This window comes from Bos taurus, chromosome 9 (assembly GCF_002263795.3).
Source record: "Bos taurus isolate L1 Dominette 01449 registration number 42190680 breed Hereford chromosome 9, ARS-UCD2.0, whole genome shotgun sequence".
Classification (NCBI taxonomy): domain Eukaryota; kingdom Metazoa; phylum Chordata; class Mammalia; order Artiodactyla; family Bovidae; genus Bos; species Bos taurus.
The window spans coordinates 50,822,701-50,845,440 of NC_037336.1; the positions used below are offsets into that span (position 1 = coordinate 50,822,701).

The 22,740-nt window shown below is 38.1% G+C and overlaps 1 protein-coding gene across 3 annotated transcripts in view; it reads left to right on the top strand.

The window, feature by feature from the left end:
• Nucleotides 1–22,740, top strand: part of FBXL4 (F-box and leucine rich repeat protein 4) — a 75,591-nt gene that overhangs the window by 13,257 nt on the left and 39,594 nt on the right. The window contains exons 2-4 of one of the 3 annotated variants that reach the window (XM_059889779.1): nt 6,607–6,724; nt 7,354–7,953; nt 16,954–17,299. In XM_059889779.1, coding sequence (XP_059745762.1) covers nt 7,442–7,953; nt 16,954–17,299 — 858 coding nt within the window. In that variant the 5' untranslated portion in view covers nt 6,607–6,724; nt 7,354–7,441. 3 annotated transcript variants of the gene reach the window in all.

Genomic DNA, 22,740 nt, shown 5'->3' on the forward strand with positions numbered 1-22,740 from the left:
TTAAACTCTACCTGTTTATTCTGTATTGGGACCTTGTTGATTAAAACCTGTAGTCATAATAAAAATGTTGCAACTGGAGAAGAATTTACATAGAGGAAGAGAGAGGCACTTAATGTCATAATATTCCGCCCACAGTAGTCTCCTTACTGACACTTCGTGTGTTTTCAATGTAGTGCCTTGTGAATAATGATGGAGGAAGAGGGATGCTTTTGTAAGACTCGACCTTTGGTCCTCCCTTGTGTATCTAATAGCAGAAAAATACTAACCTGTCTTTTTTACCCTTATTCTTATTTACTGCCCTTTTTGGCCTATCTCTTCTCTCTTACTCTGAAGTTATCTCTCTCTCTCGCTTTTTAAAGAACTTTTTCATCCACAGTTTTTTCCAGTCCTCCATAATCACCATATGGTCTTAACATAGATTTGGAGTGTTAAAAAAAATCATCATATTTGAGAAAATAGCTTCTTTTACCTCTCCAATCATGTCTTTCATGAATCTTTCTTTAATTTCAATCAGAGTTTCTTTGTGGCCAAGGTTAGGTCTCTTTTATGTATTCAAGGCTGCTTTTGTATTAACAGAAGTTACCACTTTTTTACATTCTCTTCAAATAGTAAAATTTCAGTATATATATATACCATTCCTTATTGGATGGCTTCAAGGAAGGTCATATATTTGATTCTTACCTATTGTGTTTCTGTTTTTGTTGTCCATTTTTCTCTTTTTCTCTGTATCAAGATGTGGAACATTGTTTTTTGCTTCTTTTTTGGGAGGGGGTTCTACATGTGCCTTATCTTAGAAGGGTCACTGGTTTATTTTTGTGTCTGTTTTAAACTTATTTATTTTAATTCTCTTCTGCCATCTACTCTGCTGATCTCAAAAAAATGAATAAATGTTTACTGAACATATATTGGCATGTGCTAAGCCATAAGGATATACTTCTCATTAAGAAACATTCTTTTAACTTGAGGACTTTGTAGTCTATTATAGTAGAAAAAAATATCTCAGCATGTAAGAAATGGTGGGCTTCCCAGGTGGCGCAGTGGTAAACAATCCATTTGTCAGTGCAGGAAATGCAAGAGATACGGGCTCGATCCCTAGGGGTTAGGACCCCCCCCCCCCGCCACCCCGCAAGGAATAGGAGGTGGCAACCAACTCCCATATTTTTGTGTGGAAAATGCCATGGGCAGAGGAGCCTGGCAGGCTATATACAGTCCAGGGGGCCATAAGGAGTTGGACGTGAATGAGCACACACACACGTAAGAAATGAACACGAAAGGTAAGAGCAAGGAAAAAGTGAGTAGTGGTTAAGGTCTGAACCTTAAAGGTGAGTAAGAGGGTGTCAAACAGAGGAAGAGTAAGGGAATTTCAGAGCCACAGAGCCTCAGTGCGAGACCTGGAGATGCTGAGGTGTGAAAGTACTGGTGCAGCTGAGCCCTGGTAGGTGTTCTGGGTCTGTAGGAAGGGTGGGGTGTGTGAAGTGGAAGACACAGGGAGAAGACTAGTCCAAGGTAAGTGGGAAGTTATTAAAAAGACAGCTTTCCTTTAATGGAACCTCTAAATATTTTAGGAGAATGAGGAGAGAGCAGTCTGAGGGAGGACACAGAAGTTACCAGAAAGGCAGGAGGAGATAGGAGAGCATGTGATTGCGTGGAAGCCTACAGAGGGCAGGCCAGGGGAAGAGGGCTGGTTGGGAGTGTCAGCTGCTATACCAAGTTCAAATATAACCCCTTTCTTTTCTTGACTGATATTTTCCCCCATTCCGCTATGTCTGGATTTCTGGACTCAACCTGAAAAGTCCTTTCCTCAAAGGAGTGTCTCTTGATCAGTTTCAGCAGGATTCAGAAATGACAGCATTTAAAGTTCAGCTTTTTTTCTGGATTTGTTACCACATTCCACCCTCCATGACATTTCGGTAACATCCTGCAAGGCTGCCGAAACTCTCAGTTTTTTTCTGTCACTTCGCTGACATGTCTCTGTGGGCTATTTTGCAAGTACGTATTGTTATGACTTGCCTTCAGTGTAGGACTGTGCCTTTTTGCCTAGCTTTTTTATCTTTTCCCATATCTTTTCACTTTAAAATAAGTTGAGAATCCTCTGGAGTTTTAAACTTGTTCTCCAGGTTCTTCCACTATACCATGAACCTAAGCTTTCACGTTCATCGCAGTTACCTCCTTTTGTTGATTTCATGAAAAGCCCCCTTTTCCTTCCTCCTGGTTCCTCTGCCCTCTTCTCTGCAGTTCCTGCCATCCTGTTTCTCTCCGCCTCATCGACTCCCCATCTCACTTCAAATCTCAGTAGTAAACATATGTTCTCCCTTGTCTATACCTCTTAATTTCTCTTTTCCACTGTTATTGCCTTCTCTGTAATTGTATTATTTAACTTTGTTAAACATTTTATAATATGAAAGATGAGGTTGAAAATAAAGTTGTATTATAATAAAATGATGTCGCATAAAGCAAGTTGTTTCCCAAGGAGTATTCAAGTCTCCTGATACAATTGAAATGGCTGTTGTTTTGTATTCCTTGATTGTGCTAGTATAAGTGTTCAGTGTGTTGTGGGGAATTTCTTACTTTGTAATCATTGTTGACAAGTTATTGGATTAAATGAATAAAGATCATTGTATTTCTAATTCAGACATTTTTGTTAAATGGAAAATCATGTTTTTACATGTTGTGTTTAATAGTAATGTAGTTTTTTGAATGAACTGGGAAAGAAAATGTCTCCCCAAAGGTATATATTCTAGTCACCCTCTTGGACAAATTTAGTGTACCAGACTAATGTTTGTTTACTTGCATCTGGGGGGAAAATCATTTTGTCTTTGAATTCCATTCTCCTCCTAAAGGGGAGTTACTGTATCTTTCACATTTGGTTCATTGCCCATTGGGATATTCATTGGTTATCACAAATTGCCTCAATGCCTTGGCAGAAGTCCAGACAGTACATGGACAATTTGAACTTGTGTATTGGTCGTTGCTGCCCACATGAGTCCTGAAACTGCGGCTCTATTCCCCTTTTCAGCTTCATTTCCCAGGGAAAAGTAGAGTGAGCTATCCTTTCTTCTCCATATGTTCGTCCTCACCCCCAGACACTGTTATGTGTCATCTTAGTTGACTGGGAAGGAGTTTAGAATTAATGAAGGATGTTAACAATGGACTTGTACATTTTCCTTTTTTATTTCTATGCCATGTTTATTAAAAAAAAAACAGGTGTTAGCTGCATTATATTTTTCTAAATATTATGGCTGGTAAAAGAATATTAGGTTTTCCAGTGCCTTTCCTTCTTTTTGTCAGTATAGCTTTATCTCATAGAAAATTAACCCTGTAGATTATTGTTATCCATAGTTGAAAAAAATAAAGCATCTTTTCTACACCAAAGTTCGTTGAACATATGTATATTTATAGCATATATATAACACATGTATTCATAACTCTCACATATAATATGTATATTTATAACTCACCTTTATGTATGTTGCTGCAATGCAAAATTTTACTTAACACCAGCTTAAAAATGATACTGCCCACATGATAGTCTTGCTGCTTTTGATATTATCCCATAATCTGATGGTAAAAGCTAGCTGGGAAACAGTTATAAAGTTTGTGGTTCAGTAGGTCAAATAGAATTTGTCTCAATCTTTTTGCCAAGAATGATTGTGCAAGATCACATGAATGATGATATCTTATTTTGCAGATGTTTCTTTGGTTTTATAAAACTATTACTTTCTGATAAATGCAGTTTTATAAAGAAAGTAAAAGGAGCTCCATTGCAGCAATTTATAGACTGTGGAGGGAGAAGTGATATCTAAAGATTATAGAGTCAAACCCATCCATCCACCTTGACAAATAGGTTTCTGTCCTTCCCTTGAAGATTTCCAGGAATAAAACACCCACAATCTTCCCAAATTAGCTGAGATGTCAATTGAGTGGGATTTTCTGAATTTCACTTTTGCAGTTTAATTTTATTTCATTAATTCTTTTTCTTTCAAGAAAGAGGGGGACCAAGTAACTTCTTTGGGAAATTATGCTTCTTAATTTACCTGGGGGTCTATTTTGAAGTAAAGTATAAGTGGTAAAAGAAAGAGCTATGTCTTTTCAGGTTTTGGTGTTAAAGATTAGATTGATATTTGTGCATTGGTAAATTTTTTTCTTTGACAGATTTATCCTTGTGGTGGGTGGAATGTTTGAATAAAGAGGTGATATTCTAAATCATTATTTTCCCCACCTTTACAACCTGTCCTATACTTCAGCACTCCGTGTTGTCTGTCCTGAGATGAATCTGATTCATTGATTCATGGTTTATCAGGACGAGAACATGTAACGTGTTGCAAAAGTACCTTATTTATTTCAATACGTGTTTTTGCTACTCTTTCCCAAAAAAATTCTTGTCCAGAGTGTTCTATTGTTTCTTGTTCTTAGGATGTAGGTTCTTCCATTTAGTGAGTCTGCCTACCGACTGTGTCATAGTGGCTCATTTTCTGCTGTGGTCTGTAAGTTTGTGCTGTGATGCATCTCTTTAAGGGTTTAGTCAGTCCTGTGTGTGGAAGCATCCCTGCAGAGAGGTTCCCATCTGCCTCTACCAGTTCAGGACCACTGTTTCTTTTTAGATCTTTTGGCTTGGGGATGGTATAGCGATTCTCAGCCATGAAGGCAGTGTGAATCTAGGCCCATACTCTGCGTGGTACTTGCCTAACAGGGTTCTGACTTCCCTCCGCTGACTTTCTCCCCACTGCCCACGTTGATGTCAAGTATCCTTTGGCTTCCTGGCCAGTGAGCTAAGCTTTCATGTTCCTGGTTTCACAGATAGGGTGATTTCTCCTGAATTTTGGCTTTAGGAAGATTCTTCCAAATGGGACCTGTGGCTTGAAATCACCTCTCTGCATGGATGTGTTGAAAGTCCTCTTATTACAACCACTGAGACCTATAATGAGTTCCTTGAGCCATAGCTTCAGTTACTGTTGTCTGCTTTTTGATTTTCCTCTTTGTTTCTCACAACCGTAGGTTTTCCTCATTTGTTTCTAACTCAGCCCTCTATTTCCTGTTTTACTGGTTATATTTTGTCAAGCATTTCGGTGTGTTTGGATCTGGCCAGGACTGAGAGGCAGAAGATGCCATTGTATGTGCTGTGCTAAGTCGCTTCAGTCATGACTGACTCCTTGTGACCCTATGGACTGCAGCCTACCAGACTCCTCTGTCCATGGGATTCTTTCAGGCAGGAATACTGGAGTGGGTTGCCATTTCTTCCTCCAGGGGATCTTCCCGACCCAGGGATCCAACCTGTCTCCTGCATCTCCTGCATTGCAGTCGGTTATTTACCGCTAGCATCACCTGTGAAGATGCTGTTATCTAGTTTTAACTTATTTTAGATTTTTATAGTTTTTTTTTCTCATCATCTTCCTGTCAACATGTGTCATATTTCATATACTGAGTACTTTGATAAGTGAAGTCTTTGGCTATATTCCTTCCTCCAAGAAACTTGGTCCTAATGTAGGCCCTTGTGGAAACAAGAGTACGTACGTGATACAAAGGTGGTGCCAGATAATAAGCCTATTTGTGGAATAAAGGGGCTGGAAAAGAAATGGTAGTCAGGGAGATTAAAGTAAAATATGAAGGATGTTTAGAAGGTGACAGAGTTTACTGCATTAGATGTAAAGAAATGGGTCTGTCTAGCTTGAGGAGAGCCTTGAAATGTCAAACCAAGAGGTTTAGATTGTATCTGGTATGTAAGAACAAAAAGCTGTGAGAGGTTTTGGATAGGAGAGATGTCTAATATTTTATAATCTTTGTATACTGTTTTGAAAGGCTGGCACATTGCTCTACTAAAGAAAAATTGCTGTATTTTCCTTCTTTTACTTAGGAGAGGTTAAACTCAAGGCTTCGTAGGTAGAAAAATGAGTATGCTTGATTGCCTTGTTTGTGTAGCCAAGAGGTTAGCTAGTCAGTCCAGACAGGGGCCAGGTCTGTCGTGAACTAGGAGAGCTGGCTGAGAACAGGAGTGGCCACCAGGGAAGCCCAGGCCTCTTCTCACGGGGTCTTTTTGACTATTAAAAGTTACAAACTTCTTCAACTTTACAAATCACTATTTGGTCCTATTAAAGTATATCCACCCAGGGACACGTCTTACCCTTGGGCTTCCCTGGTGGCTCAGATGGTAAAGAATCTGCCTGCAGTGCAGGAGATTCAGGTTCAGTCCCTAGGTTGGGAAGATGCCCTGGGGAAGGAAATGACAACTCACTCCAGTAGTCTTGCCTGGGAAGTCCCATGGACAGAGGAGCCTGGTGGGCTATAGTCCATGGGGTCACAAAGAGTCAGACATGACTGAGCAACTAAGCACTTAACATGAGTATATCTGCTGGTGTGGTTTGACCATAAGCTGTGGGTTTGTAACCTTCATGTAGAAAGGGTTCATTTATAATAATTTTGTTACATTCTATCATAAAATTAAAAAAATATATTATTCAAAATTGTCCATGCAGTTCAGAAAAACGTGACTGTTCTATTTGAGTGTTCTGTATCTAATAAGTAGCTGTTTCTCTATGATAATAATCTTGTTGGGATATTTGGCTTCCTAAGTTAGAAATAAAAATATTTTCTAAAACTCTTGTCTTACAGGTAAAAGAATGTCATATTTCAATATTTGCACCTGAAATCAGGGTGTAACTGTTAGGCCACATGGATGAGTGCCAATCTTTGCATTTCCGGTGTGTATCCTGTGACCGATCTGTCTGGGGTGAGTGATTTCTAAGAGGAGCTGGCAACCAACCAGATGCCAGCCAGCCATGGACTGCCCTCACAAATAATGCTGGGAGTTAGAATAAATTAAACACTGTCTGGTGATCTGTGATGTGTAAGGCAGTTAATTTAGTTGGTCTGGATTAACTGTCAGCTCTAGAAAACTATATTCCCATAATGTGAAATCTGTACTTAGCATGTTCAGAAGTGAGTCATAATTAACAATAGGGAATCATTTGTTAAAATGTGAAGTTATAAAATGCCTAAGATCCTTTTGGATTTACAGCAGTATTTTAGTGGTTTGCCATATATTTTAAATAATTTTAATTTTAAAAGTTCAAGGACTTAGTATTTCTTGAAGGATAGTTATAATTTTGTACAAAATGGGTTTTTTTGGGTTGTACGTCTTCCATTGCCTTATAATATCAGTTTGCTTCCCATATATCATAAAAGTGTATACATTTTCAATATTCAGGTTTCTTAAAAGTACATTAGATTATTTAGAGATTCACATTTATAGTGCATTTTTTGTTTGTTTCACTCTGGGAAATTACATTGGGTAAAAAGCCTGTTTGTTACCTTATCCATGTATTTTTCTACTTATTTAAATTATTTTATTTCACCAAGCCATTCATTTTTTTAGAACATCCTTCAAAGAGTTCATGCGTCTTACTGAGGACACCTGACCTTTTGAAGCTTCATAATTCACACCTAGATGTCACCGGTCTTTCCCATGTTAACAGTTCTGACTATGTTTTATTATATGTGCCTTCGGCGCCGAGCCAGGACGGCTACAAGAGGAGAAATAATGAACAGCCATAGAACTGTAGAATCAAACAGCCGGACCTCCCCTCTGAATGCAGAGGTGGTCCAGTATGCCAAAGAGGTAGTGGATTTCAGCTCCCACTATGGGAGTGAGAATAGCATGTCCTATACCATGTGGAACTTAGCAGGTGTCCCCAATGTATTTCCAAGTTCCGGTGACTTTACTCAGACAGCTGTGTTTCGAACTTACGGAACATGGTGGGATCAGTGTCCCAGTGCTCCTGTGCCATTCAAGAGGACACCGGCAAATTTCCAGAGCCAAGACTATGTGGAACTTGCTTTTGAACAACAGGTGTATCCTACAGCTGTTCACGTTCTGGAAACCTATCATCCTGGAGCAGTCATTAGAATTCTAGCTTGTTCTGCAAATCCCTATTCCCCAGGTCCACCGGCTGAAGTCAGGTAAGACTCATTTTTTTTTTAATGACTACATTTTACTGCTGAAAGATGGTGGTGGTTTCAATACTGGAGGTCTTTTTTCATTGAAAGCATTCTCTTAGGTAATTTAAACAAATTCAATTTTTTAAAATTTCCCTTACTTTTCTGATAGGGAAAGAAGGATCAGATAAATTTAATGCATTCTTTATACCTATAATACCTCACTCCATAATAATCATGGATTGTGAGATTTTTGTGTGAGTTTACTGTAAATGAAAAGCATGATTTGAACTAACTGGAACATGAGCCAATCTGAGAAGTTAGTTAGAAGTATGATTTCTAACATATTTTCAAACAGGCATCATGTTATTGCTTTTAAACACTTTGGTTAACTCAAAGTCAGCCTACAGAGTAATACTTTAGAGGAGGTCCTTAGGGGATTAGCTTTAATGTTAAATGGATGTTTTTGTAACAAGTATATTCATTTAAAAATAAATGCTGCCTTAAGTGTTCATGCATTCTCCCTAAAAACCTATTTATTTACATCATTGATTTGCATCATGGCGCCTTTCTCTTCCTGTCTTGTTTCTGTAGTTCAACCTTCTGATTTTTTAGAATCTAATTATTTGATTAGGTAATTATATTCAGTAATCTAAAAAGTACATAATGCATTCTTATACCCTGTTCTCCATGTGCCTAGGATCCACCCTACACTCAAAATAACCACTTTCATCCACTTCCTTTGCATTGTTCCAGAGTTTTGTTGTGCAGATATAAACAAATACAAATATATTCATTTTACTTTTCTTTATACACAAAAATAAGCACACCATTTACATTGTTCTACACCTTATTTGTTTCACTTAGTGGTATTTATTGGATCTTTTCATATAAATGCAAAGAGAGCTTCCTTATTCTTTTCTACAGTTGCAAGTAATGTACAGTATATGTATACGCCAACTTATTAACCACTTCCCTATTGATGGCTTCTTAGTTGTTTCCATGCTTTGCTATTATTAGTGTTAATACAATGAATAACCTTGCTATTGAGTCACTTCGCATGTGTACAAGCATGCATGTGGGTAACTTGCGAGAAATTTTGCGGGGCCAAGGGTCTGTGTATTTGTAGTGTTAACATGTGCCAGATTTCCCTTCAAGGAGGCTCTACCTATTTATATTCCCACCAGCAGTGTACATGCATGTGTGTTTTACCAAAGCCTCACCTGTAGAGTATTTTAAGAAATTTTAGCATTTTTGTTAATTTGGTAGGTGAAAAATGTTATCTCATGTTAACTTTAAGTTAAAATTATTTTATCATCTCTGAGGTTGAATGTTTTCTCATGTTTAAGAGCCATTTATATTTCCTTTTCCTTGAACTATCATGTTATTAATTTGTCCATGTTCTATTACTTGTTGATCTTACCAGTTTAAGATCTTTATATTGCTTCATCTATTCATTCATTAAATATTTGAGTGTCTACCATGTACTAAGCATTGTTCTCTGTGTTGAGGTACATTAATGAACAATGAACAAAATAGACAAAAATCTCTGCCCTTATGAGCTTATTCTAGGCCAAGAGCAGTTTATGGGCACTTGTTAAACTGTAGGAGCTCAACTGCCCATGGAGGAGGAGTAAGCACAGATCTGGTGTGGCTTAACACTCTCCTCCCTTTGAGTTGAGAAGAGGTCCTTGTCTGCTCAGCTCCAAGGAACACCTCCCAGGCTACCAGGAAGCAAATGCAGAATACAGCTCAGCTCAAGCTGGACACCCCTGGTATAATCTTTATTCATTATTATAAGAACAAGTTTGATAATTCATTGTTAACAATGTTATTAATGAATCAGTTTTTTAAAGCACAGAAAACCGGTATCCTTTCTTATACATATCCTTTATTATATTTTTTCTTTTTTTCTGAAAGGGGATGCTTTGAATTTCTTTGAATAGGATGCTTGCTTATGTGAAAATTGTTTTGTTGGAGTCTATCATTCTCTGCCTCTTTCCCACAAAGCTATCTAGTTTTTCCTTAAAAAGATGAATCAGTATCTGGATAAGATATAAAACTTAATTTCTGCATAACTGATTGTGACTATAAATCATGCTCTTGGGTTCCTAGCTGAGAGTTGTAGTGTGTGATTGTGATGAAAATGACAACTTTATATTTACAGATGTAAGTCTACTTTGCTTAACTGATTTTTAGCCTTATTCCACAGAAAACACCATTAGCTTTTGAGGAAAAGAATCTAACTAATATATATTACTGCAGGATAGAAAAAGGACCTAAAATTTTTACTGATTATGAAATCAGTTTCATTGTGTAAAAAACTTGTTAGAAAATACCCCACAATTTGTATAAAAAACCCCACAATTCTTCTGCGCAGATTTAGTAAATGGTAGCATTCTGGTGACTCTGTCGGCAGTCAGAAACATTGATTGAACACCTTCTCTGCCCACTCACTGCTGGGAACAAAACAGAGGACTGGACTGATGTGAGTCTTGTTCTTTGAGTTTTACAGGCCAGCCTGGAAAAGGGCTGGGGTACTGCTGGGTGCCTGTGCTGACAGAGGAAAGCCTGTGGGGCTCAGAGAAGTCCTCCCAGAGGAAGTGACTTACTTGGGACTGAGGGTTGAGTAAGGCTTTAATTTGGATAGGAAAGGTGAAGTGAGAACAGCACGTGCAAAAGTGGAATCATAAGGTGAAATCCTGGTGTTCCAAGAAGTGAGACAAGTCCCAAAGTGGAGAGAACAAGCTGTCAAGGAGTCACAAGCTGTGGGAATTCGTAGAGCTCTTGGATCCAGTTTCCCAGAAGCAGACCTGAGAAGACTGTTCCTCCACCAAGGGTTTGTTAGAAAAGTGCTCCTGGAGAAACCAGTAAGGGGGCAGGGAAAGTGCTGTAAGGGAGGGAAGAAGGCAAGGATGCAGTGTCTGTGAAGGCCCAGTCAGCCTGGAGGCTGAGTTGCCAGGGAGCTGGACTCAGACACCCCTGCTGGTCTGTCTTGGGCTGTGAGCTGGGGGAGTGGGACGGGGATGGAAGTCTTCCAGAGACCTGCCACTCTCTGATGAAGAGGCTCTGGGAGCCCATGTAGTTCCCTGTAGAAGGCTGCAATTGGGAGCCCTAAGGAGCAAGGCTGCAGATCTGGGGTATGAGCATGGAACTACCAGGAAATAAGCTGAGCATAGGTAGAGAAAGTCAGCTCTAATACACTGGTAGACACAATATATTGATAATAAAAGAGAACTGGTACAGAGTTGTCAGATTATTTACTTTGCTACCAATGTCATTTTCATCACTGTCATTTCGTAAAAGAAACCCCAGTTTATACGGAGAAATTAGCATGCTCAGAATCTCAAATAAAGAGCAGTTGGCAACTTTACATGTATATGTGTGCGTGTATGTGTGTGCTCAGTCTCTCAGTCGTGTCTGATTATGACTCTTTGTGACCCTGTGGACTGTAGCCCACTAGGCTCCTCTGTTCATGGGATTTTCCTGGCAGGATTACTGGAGCAGATTGCCATTTCCTTCTCTAGGGGATCTTCGCGACCCAGGGATCAAATCTGAGTCTCCTACATTGCAGGCGGTTTCTTAACCACTGAGACACCTGGGAAGCCCTTATTTCCACCTTAAGGCTTAGCAAGTAATCGCGTGTGTTGGAGTAGTTCAAGAATTTGTTAATGGGAAATGAATGTGTCCCAGAAAATTGAAAAGCAATCTTTCCCCATTTTGTCTGATTACATTTCTTATATTTGGTGAGTGAAATGGGAAAGTTACAAGTAGTCCTGTAAGATCTCAAAGTCTTTTGACTTCTTGCCTAGTGTTCTACCAAGAGAAAAGAAAATCGTATAGAGTGTCCTGGTCCTGAGGATAAGATCTTAATAGATGCTTATGTAAGAGTCAGAAAAAAGGCAAGTGCAGGGTTACACATTGGAAGAGAGAGAGACAGGGAAAAGAGAAGAGAAATTGAGGTCATATTAAATAAACTGATTGGAATAAAGCTATTTGGGGTTAAAATTTAGTGGTACTCTTGAGTGTTGAAAGCATTTTCACTATATAGTATTGAAGTTAAGAAAGCAATGAGAAAGAAAATGGCTGTCACAGGATTTGCTGCCAGAGGAAGTTGCTTAAGCAGTGATTTCACGAATTGGTCATGATCTGGTCCCCTTGACTTTGTGAAGCATGATTTTGTGATTTAAGTCAGAAATAATCAGACCCTTTACTGGTTCTTTTTAAAGCAGATGCCAGTTTGTTATAGTGCCCATTAGCAGGGGCTGAGAAACACAGAGTGAGTTAAGTATACCTCTTAGAATACTTTAATTTTATTCTTGTTTTCCTATTCTCTCCTTTCACTTTCAGCTGGTAAAATGGAAGTGTTGGCAAGAGATCTTTCTTTGTGCTGACTACTAGATGTGCTTAGTAACCAGGAAAAATTTTGGTTACAGGGAAGTAATTTGCATCCATGTGCCTGGCTTCCAACCTGAATATGTTAGAAAACTTGCTTTATCCAGTTTCTATTGATAAACATCTCTCTTCCTGTCTTGTCCACCTGCTGCTTCCTGGGAGCCCTAGAGAGACTTTCTCAGTGGGTAACAGCAGGTCAACATTTAGAGACAGAGTGTCTAGTGTCCAAGCACTGGACACATAGTGGGCATTCAGTACAATCAAGAGAAGGAAAAATAAGTGGACTGGTGAAGAGAACGCTGATACCACCCCGGAATTAAGTGCTTCAAGTGCAGACGAAGCACAGTCTGATGGGGATTCCACACTAAATTCTTTACATGCGACTGTAGATTTAAAACAATTGTTTGTCAGATTTGTCCAGTAGAAGAATGTACTGTATGGGCAGATAAAGTTAGCATGTAAATGTGCAGACTACAGAAGCCATGACTTGGAGCAGTTTAATCTCATCAGCGCAGCTCTGGGTCTAAAGGATTAAGAGAGTCAGGGCTGTCTCATGGAAAATTATGTGCAAGTGTGCATGTTTGTGTGTATTATGTGTACACAGGCATGCATGTGTGCATTTATTTGTATCTGCGTGCTTGCTTTCACTCACTAGTTTTTAAAGTTCAGGCTTTAGTTTTCTAAACAGAAAGATTTTGGCATAGGAAATACAACCAATATTTTAAAATAGTCATTATTTTGTAATATAATAACATTTTATAACCTATGAAAATATTGAATCATTGTGTTGTACACCTGAAACTAATGTTATAAATCAACTATAGTATAATTTTAAAAAGATATTGATATATTCTCTTGTTGGGTAGATATTTTTCTAACTTTAAAATAATATAGTCTAGTTCTGGTAGAATTTTAAACAAAAATTCACTTTAGTGCAGATACTCCTAAATCAATTGTATTGGTCTCATAGTTAATGTTAATTTAAATGGCCACAGACCTATAAAATAATTTTTCATCTTTTTAGCACTTTTCTTAGTTACTTTTTAGGTTATCAAGAAAAATCAAAATAAAATATAAGTAATGATACCTGAATTTTTTTTATGTTTAGACATTTAAAAATATTTCTAAAAACTGATGATTTGATATTATTCTACTTCTATCATAGTTAAACTTATGATTTATGTATAACTAAATATATAATATTTATACTATCTAAAGTCAGAAGCAAAAGTGATACTAAAATAGCATTAACCCTTATATGTTTAAACATGCTAGAAATGTTAAGGAAGTTGTTTTAAAGTATCATCTTAACCTTGTCCATTTTGCAAAGTAGAGAGAGAGAGAGGGGAGACTTTAGTAGATTAATACATTATTTCAATAGAATATTTCTGCTCTAATCAATGCTTGTTTTCAAGCTTATATTTGTAATTTTATAATGTAATTTGCATTATAATACAGGTCCAGCTCTGCATAAAGAACATGTTTTGTCTGTGTCTTTATTTATTGCAAAGGACCTGGCAGAGGTGATTTCTGTTTTACATTTTCAGTGTTTCTGTTAAGCTTCATAAAAACTTCTCATTGACGCTAAACAATAAACGAGGCTGGTTTTGTCCACATGTGCTGTGAACCAGCACAGGCAGTTATTTCACAGGGTCCTGAGTGGTCCTTGCTTCTTCGACATGAGAAAAACTTCCAACATCACTTGATGTCATTTTCCAGCAGCAACAAAAGGATGAGCAGAACCGAAGTCTGAGTTTTCTCATACCTTCTGCCACGTACCCCAGGATTCTTGGAAACAATCTGTCCAAAGTTAGGAATGCATTTCCCTACGAACATGGTTTTAAATATTTCATACTTCTGTTCCTGTACGGCTAGCTCTGTTGAACTGCCTGGATCTTCAGTAGAGTGTTCAGATCAATACCATTGTTAGAAACCCTCAAGATTTTTGCATTTAGACTTTAGGAGCACTTCTTAATCTAGGCTGGCATTTCTAATTTGCTGTTCTGCCTGTCACAGAAAGTGAGAATGCTCATCCTGCTTTCGTTTGCTCCTTAAATCTGCCGCAACCTGCTGTGTTCCTTGAACTCTTCCCCTGCCTCCCAAGGCTGGTTATACAGCGGGGCCAGTCTCTCTATTCCTACTTTCAGTTTGTCTCTAAATACACATACTCAGAGTCTCTTTATATGTTTGATGGGTTTTATTCCTAGTGTTCAGGAGAGAAGTAGCAAATCTCACAAATATGGGGTGATTATAAGGGTTCTGTTAACTGTAAAAGTTCCTACTGTTATTGTCAGTGATATGTTTACTGGAATCCCCATTGAGTTTGTGCCTTATGCTTTTATTCCTAAAGGTAGAAATTACCAAAATTCCCTTCTCCTGAAATTGGTGCTGTATGCATGCCCCATCTTGGCCTAAAGACCATTATGGTACTTGTATGTCGATGACTTGTATAGTCTTGGCTCAGATTTCTTCCCTGAGTTTCACAGTCTTTTGTATATTTCAGTTTCCTAAATGCTTTGCTGTAGTCAGTTTTTACATAGGTATCAGTAAGTCATTGGGGCAAGGAAATGAACTGACAATATACTGGAAGGAAGAAAGTTTGATATGATCAATAGGCATATGAAAACATTTTAAGTATTATTAATAGTGAACTATAAATTATGTCACAGAGATATGGGTCACTATGAATTTAGAGATTATTTTTTTTTAAACAGAGAATACTGGGAACTCTCTGGTGGTCCAGTGGTTAAAACTCCAGGCTCCCAAGGAAGGGCGCCTGGGTTCAATCCCTGGTTGGGGAATTAGATCTCACATACCACAACCAAAGATCCTGAATGCTGTAACTGAGACTTGGCACAGCCAAATAAATAAATATATAATAAAAATAGAGGATGCTTTCAGTGGTTATTCTTATATACTGTTGGCCTAAGCTCCTTTGAAAATAGTTTGCAGTATTTATTGGGAGACTTAAAAGTGTACTTAGACCTTGACATAAAATCTTTATTTAAAAGTTATGCCAGCTAAAGTAAATTTAAACAGCAAAAGAAGTATTTATTGAAGTATTTCTGTCCATGTTTTTAATTTTCTCTGATAGATTAGAAAAATGTATTAGAAAAAAGGTTATTTATGCCGTATATGTGAGAGTATATATATTTAATGATGCTTTGTTATGAAGAATCTTTAAATAATTTTGGAAAATAATTTTATAAGAATATCTATGTAAAGACATGGAATATAAGTTAGTCCTTGAAGAAAAGATGAGCTGATGATTGTAATTTAGGCATTTCATTGAGAGGAGAGGCAACATGAGCAGATACCTTTCTGTGAAAATAAATTTATTATCTGGAAAGTAATGAATAACCAGGCTGAATAGTAAAAGTTCATTTTGAAGAAATAGGAGGAAATGTTACTTACCTGTTAACGTGTTAGCTAGTTGCTAGGTATGGAGGATACAAGGATGACTCAAAGATGACAATAATGGAAATTTAGGAGAAGGGCATATATGAGACAGTTTCATGAAAACTTTGATAAAACTTAATGACTGGGTAAAAGAAAATCAAGAATAATGAAATTTTTTTAATTTGTATGATGCCAGTAATAGAAATGGGAAAGGAGACCTTTATAAGGCAAGGTGGTCAGTTTAGTTTCCACAGTTGGTTTAGGGCACACACACAGGAGTGCTTGCTTTCTTTTTTTTTAGGTTAATTAATTTATTTATGGCTGCAGTGGGTCTTCATTGCTCCACTGGCTTTCTCTAGTTGCGGCAAGTGGGGGCTTCCCTTTGTTGCAGTGCTCGGGTTTCTTATGGTGGTGCCTTCTCTTGTTGCGGATCACAGGCTCTAGGCATGTGGGCTAGGCAGTTGTAGCACATGGGCTTAGTTGCTTCGTGGCATGTGGGATCTTCCCAGACCAGGGACTGAACCTGTGTCCGCTGCATTGGCAGGCAGAATCTTATCCACTGCACTGTCAGGGAAGTCCAGGAGTGCTTTCTTTCATGTGCTTTAATACTTGGAGTTTACTTTTTCTGTAAAACTGAATGTTGTTTATGTACCTCTGACTGCTGCTGCTGCTGCTAAGTCACTTCAGTCGTGTCGGATTCTGTGTGACCCCATAGACGGCAGCCCACCAGGCTCTCCTGTCTCTGGGATTCTCCAGGCAAGAACACTGGAGTGGGTTGCCATTTCCTTCGCCAATGCATGAAAGTGAAAAGTCAAAGTGAAGTCGCTCAGTCGTGTCCGACCCTCAGCGACCCCATGGACTGCAGCCTACCAGGCTCCTCCATCCATGGGAGTTTCCAGGCAAGAGTACTGGAGTGGGGTGCCATTGCCTTCTCCGGTACCTCTGACTAGTGATTCCAATTTTTAACTAACTGTGAAATATGCCTAAAATTACTTTCTAAGGAGTTTTAAAAATAATTTAAGTAGTAAAAATATTTTAAGTATAAGGTCTATGGCATTTAGATTTAAATTTTTTTCATGTCCTGGTAATAATTATTGGTTCGATTGTATCTATCTGCTTTATTTAATGGTTTTGCTTCATAGTGGAACATATTTGGCATGGGGCCCTAACTTTATAGTAACAGAAATGTCATTCTAAATGGTATTATAGAGAAATTTCTTTCTTTGGCAGATGGGAGACTCTTTGGTCAGAGAAACCTACAAAGGTGAATGCTTCTCAAGCTCGCCAGTTTAAACCTTGTATTAAGCAGATAAATTTTCCTACAAATCTTATACGCCTGGAAATAAATAGTTCTCTTCTGGATTACTACACTGAATTAGATGCAGTTGTATTACACGGTATGAAGGACAAGCCCATGCTTTCTCTCAAGACTTCACTTATTGACATGAATGATCTAGATGAAGATGACTATGAAGAAAAGGATGATTGTGAAATCGACAATCTGAACAAAAAGTTTAGCAGTACTGCTCTCAGAGAAGGGCCAAGTAATGGATATTTTGATAAACTACCCTATGAGGTAAGCCAAAGATATTCAGTAGCAATATTGGACATACTATCATTTAAAAATATTTAGATATTGTTTATTTTGCTGAATGTCAGAGAAATTGGAGCATTAGTGAAGTATACATAATCTGATGTATTGTGTGTTTTGACTTTGGAAAAACCAGACAAAATTGTGTTCAGTAACTTCACCAGTTTTGTTTTGGATTGACTTCAGTGATTTTGGACAAATTCTTAGATATATGTTGTTTTATCACTGATTAATAATAACCAAAATACATAAAGCAGTAATAAATTACACTCTACTTTAATTCACACTTCCACAGCGTAAGCATGGGCAATATGTGTTTAATGTGATGCCAGTTATTTTAAAGATGATTCGTTGTGAAAATAGTATTAATACAATTGTGAGAGGAATCCTCATGCTGTTTAATAGTGCACAGTGTCTCCAAGTGTAACTTATTCTTCTCTACTAACTCTATCCTATGTTCTTCTAACTAGCTATAATTTTTGGTCTAGGCAGGTTCAGGGAGGTTTTCAGTGTGTCTCTGCAGGGTTGTTTCTGGGGTATATTTAGCACTCCTGGCTCCCAGGCATCCAGTGCCACTGGCACATCTCCTGGAATGGGGGTGGGGCCAGGCATTTCTGGCCCCTGCTGAGAAGAGCTGTGTGTGGTTTAAAATATTAATAATATAATCAGATCTTTTAAAGAAAATTTTCTAAACTCAAACTACCATGGAGAGGGCTATCATGTAGATGAAACTGACCAGGAAATCTCTGAGGATATTCATACTCTGAGGGTCTGAATAAAGGATCAAGAACAGAATTCTGGAATTACTACCATCTAAGAGTCAAATACAGGCGGACAAGTCAGAAAAGGCACTTGGGACAAAGATGAGAGTGTCTTAAAAGCAGCGATAGGAAGCTAAAGAGGCATAGAGAACATAAAATGGGTGTGGTCAGCCACACTACTGCAGAGCTCAGTGACGGTGGCCCCTGCTGTTGGTCATTGCGAGAGCTTTGGTAATCCTTTACCATTATCAGTTCAGTGGAACTATGACCATAGGTGGGAGATGGGAAAAATTTACCATATCTGGTTAAGGCATCAAGGGGTGGGGAAGAAGCAGAGACAAAAATATTTGCTGTCTGAGCATAAGCAGAAAAAACCCTTCTGTTAATATACTCTAATTATGGGCTATAACATGGATAAGACTGTTCACCAATAATGAATAATACTTGGCATCCTGACTAATACTCCAGTCCTTCATGTCATATTCAGAGAAGAGCATATCAAAATGAGGGAGAGTATGACATTTTTATAGATATTATTTGCTCTAATTTGTCACTTAAAAGGAGAAAAGATGGGTGGCAGAAGATGCAACAGAGTAGGAAGGTTGCTGTTTGTAACACAGGTTGGGAGAGATTTCAGCATGTTTTATGCTGTAGGGAAGGAGACTGTAGAGAGTTAAAGCTTCTAGTACATGCAGGGGGTTTAGTCAATACAACAAAGTCATGTGGAAGAACTGGGAGATGGAATCAGTCGTCTTAAAGGACATTAAATAGCCATGATGGAAGCAGTGCAATATATAGAGAATTAATGTTCCAAAACACCAAGTGATTTCACAGTGAGTAAAAGGAGAAACTGTTTTCTAAAGTTACCCAAATTATAGGTACTTCAAGTTATTTTAAGGGGGGAAAAACCCACATTGAAATAATAAGCCAAGTGATATCATCTTTCCATAGTTGAAAATAATTGTATTATGAGTAAAATGAATTTTGAGGGCAGGTCAACTTTTTTGAGAGTCCTTTCCTACATTGCATGGTGTCAAATGGTACTTTAGACTAGAATGTTTTTGTTGTTTAGTTGCTAAGTCGTGTCTGACTCTTTTGTGACCCCATGGACTGTAGCCCACCAGGCTCCTCTGTCCATGGGATATCCTAGACAAGAATTACTGAAGTGGGTTGCATTTCCTTCTCCAGGAGATCTTCCTGACCCAAGGATTGAACCCACGTCTCCTGCATTGGCAGATGGATTCTTTACCACTGAGTCACCTGAAAAGTCTCTTAGGCTAGGATACTCCCATATAAAAACACGGTTGACAGACACTAGCTATTGGATGAGTAATGATTAAAGGGTATTGTGGGCCTAAAGCCTGTTATTTTTCACTTAATCAAAATCCAAAAGTGCTTTTTCACATGCCAATGTCATGGTCTCAGTAATTTCACTGTTCTTTTTTTATTTTGATATTTGCTTAAAATATAACATTAGGGGGCTTCCATGGTATCCCAGATGGTGAAGAATCTACCTGCAATGTGGGAGTCCCAGGTTTAACCCCTGGGTTGGTAAGATCCCTTAGAGAAGGGAATGGCTACTCACTCTAGTATTGTTGCCTGGAGAATATTAAGGATCAGGAAATGTTTTCACACAGTATACATCTTTTAATATGACTTTTGTTTGGAATGATGCCAGCAATTGCTGGGAGTTATTTAAATTACAAATCATCTGGAAAAAAATCAATTATTTATCCTCTGGTACAGGGATACATTTAACTTTTAATGCTTCTTTGTACTAACTGCTTTAAAATTTTACTGAAATAACTTTTAATATTGCAGTTAAAACAACAAATATTTAAGGTCCTACTTTTGCCAAGCCTGGATGGATCATAGGTTCCTTCAGACATTTAAGAAGTGATCACTTTCTGTATTATTTAAACTTTTTCATGGAATAAAGAAAAAGGAAAGTTTTTAACTTCTTAATGAAGCTGATACAATAGTATAGCACATAAAAATAAACTTACAGACTAATTTTACTTATGCATCAAAATATAGTGAATAGAATTACCTAAAAATAAAAAAATCATTCAGGATGTAGTCCTGGAATTAAGGGTATTTAGGTATTAGATAATATATATGATAATATACAGTACTATAAAATGGTAACATAGTCAAAGGAGAAAAATTCTACGGTCATCTCAGTAGATGTGCAAAATTGGTTGACAAATTGCAGCTGGATAGAAATCCAAATTTTTACCAGTGTCAGTTTAAAAGTAAATATTAAGCTAGCTATGAACATTTCATGCAAAGATGAGCTCGATAAAGGACAGAAATGGTATGGACCTAACAGAAGCAGAAGATATTAAGAAGAGATGGCAAGAATACACAGAAGAACTGTACAAAAAAGATCTTCACGACCCGGATAATCACAATGGTGTGATCACTGACCTAGAGCCAGACATCCTGGAATGTAAAGTCAAGTGGGCCTTAGAAAGCATCACTACGAACAAAGCTAGTGGAGGTGATGGAATTCCAGTTGAGCTATTCCAAATCCTGAAAGATGATGCTGTGAAAGTGCTGCACTCAATATGTCAGCAAATGTGGAAAACTCAGCAGTGGCCACAGGACTGGAAAAGGTCAGTTTTCATTCTAATCCCAAAGAAAGGCAATGCCAAAGAATGCTCAAACTACCGCACAATTGCACTCATCTCACACGCTAGTAAAGTAATGCTCAAAATTCTCCAAGCCAGGCTTCAGCAATATGTGAAACGTGAACTTCCTGATGTTCAAGCTGGTTTTAGAAAAGGCAGAGGAACAAGAGATCAAATTGCCAACATCTGCTGGATCATGGAAAAAGCAAGAGAGTTCCAGAAAAACATCTATTTCTGCTTTATTGACTATGCCAAAACCTTTGACTGCGTGGATCACAATAAACTGTGGAAAATTCTGAAAGAGATGGGAATACCAGACCACCTGACCTGCCTCTTGAGAAATTTGTATGCAGGTGAGGAAGCAACAGTTAGAACTGGACATGGAACAACAGACTGGTTCCAAATAGGAAAAGGAGTTCGTCAAGGCTGTATATTGTCACCCTGTTTATTTAACTTATATGCAGAGTACATCATGAGAAACGTTGGACTGGAAGAAACACAAGCTGGAATCAAGATTTCTGGGAGAAATATCAATAACCTCAGATATACAGATGACACCACCCTTATGGCAGAAAGTGAAGAGGAACTCAAAAGCCTCTTGATGAAAGTGAAAGTGGAGAATGAAAAAGTTGGCTTAAAGCTCAACATTCAGAAAACGAAGATCATGGCATCTGGTCCCACCACTTCATGGGAAATAGATGGGCAAACAGTGGAAACAGTGTCAGACTTTATTTTTCTGGGCTCCAGAATCACTGCAGATGGTGACTGCAGTCATGAAATTAAAAGACGCTTATTCCTTGGAAGGAAAGTTATGACCAACCTAGATAGCACATTGAAAAGCAGAGACATTACTTTGCCAACAAAGGTTCGTCTAGTCAAGGCTATGGTTTTTCCCGTGGTCATGTATGGATGTGAGAGCTGGACTGTGAAGAAGGCTGAGCGCCGAAGAATTGATGCTTTTGAACTGTGGTGTTGAAGAAGACTCTTGAGAGTCCCTTGGACTGCAAGGAGATCCAACCAGTCCATTGTGAAGGAGATCAGCCCTGGTATTTCTTTGGAAGGAATGATGCTGAAGCTGAAACTCCAGTACTTTGGCCACCTCATGAGAAGAGTTGACTCATTGGAAAAAACCCTGATGCTGGGAGGGATTGGGGGCAGGAGGAGAAGGGGACGACAGAGGATGAGATGGCTGGATGGCATCACTGATTCGATGGACGTGAGTCTGAGTGAACTCCGGGAGTTGGTGATGGACAGGGAGGCCTGGTGTGCTGCGATTCATGGGGTCGCAAAGAGTTAGAAACGACTGAGCGACTGATCTGATCTGATCTGAAGAATTGTCTACTACCAGGTATTAGTAACCAAGAGCTAACATCATATTTAATTATCAAACACTAGAAATGTTCAGTATGGTAGTCACTAGCACATGTACTATTGAGTACTTTATGTCTAATCTTAAGTAAAATAAGCTGAAAATATACACGTAAGATTTCAAAGACTTAATATGACAAAAAAAGATTTAGTTTCTCCGTAATAATTTTTAGGTTGAGCACATGTTGAGATGATCATTTTAAATATCTCATCAAATAAAATACATTAAAATTAGTATCACCTATTTTTAAATTTACTTTATTTTTTAATTTCATTGAGGAATAATTGACAAATATAATTATTTGTATTTAAAGTGTACAACATGGCTTGATATACATTGTGTATAGCAACCCACTCCAGTGTTCTTGCCTGGAGAATCCCAGGGATGGCGGAGCCTGGTGGGCTGCTGTCTATGGGGTCGCACAGAGTCTGACATGACCAAAGTGACTTATTAGCAGCAGCAGCAGTGATTACCAAGATCAAGATAACTGACACATATATCACCTCCTGTTTTTAACCCTTTTGTGTGAGTGTTTGTGGTGAGAATGCTTAAGATCTACTCTAAGCAACTTTCAAGTATACAGTACTATATTATTAACTAGAGTCTTTTGACTTCTAACAACTTGTAGTTACTAAAAAAATTTTAAATTACATATGTGCCTCA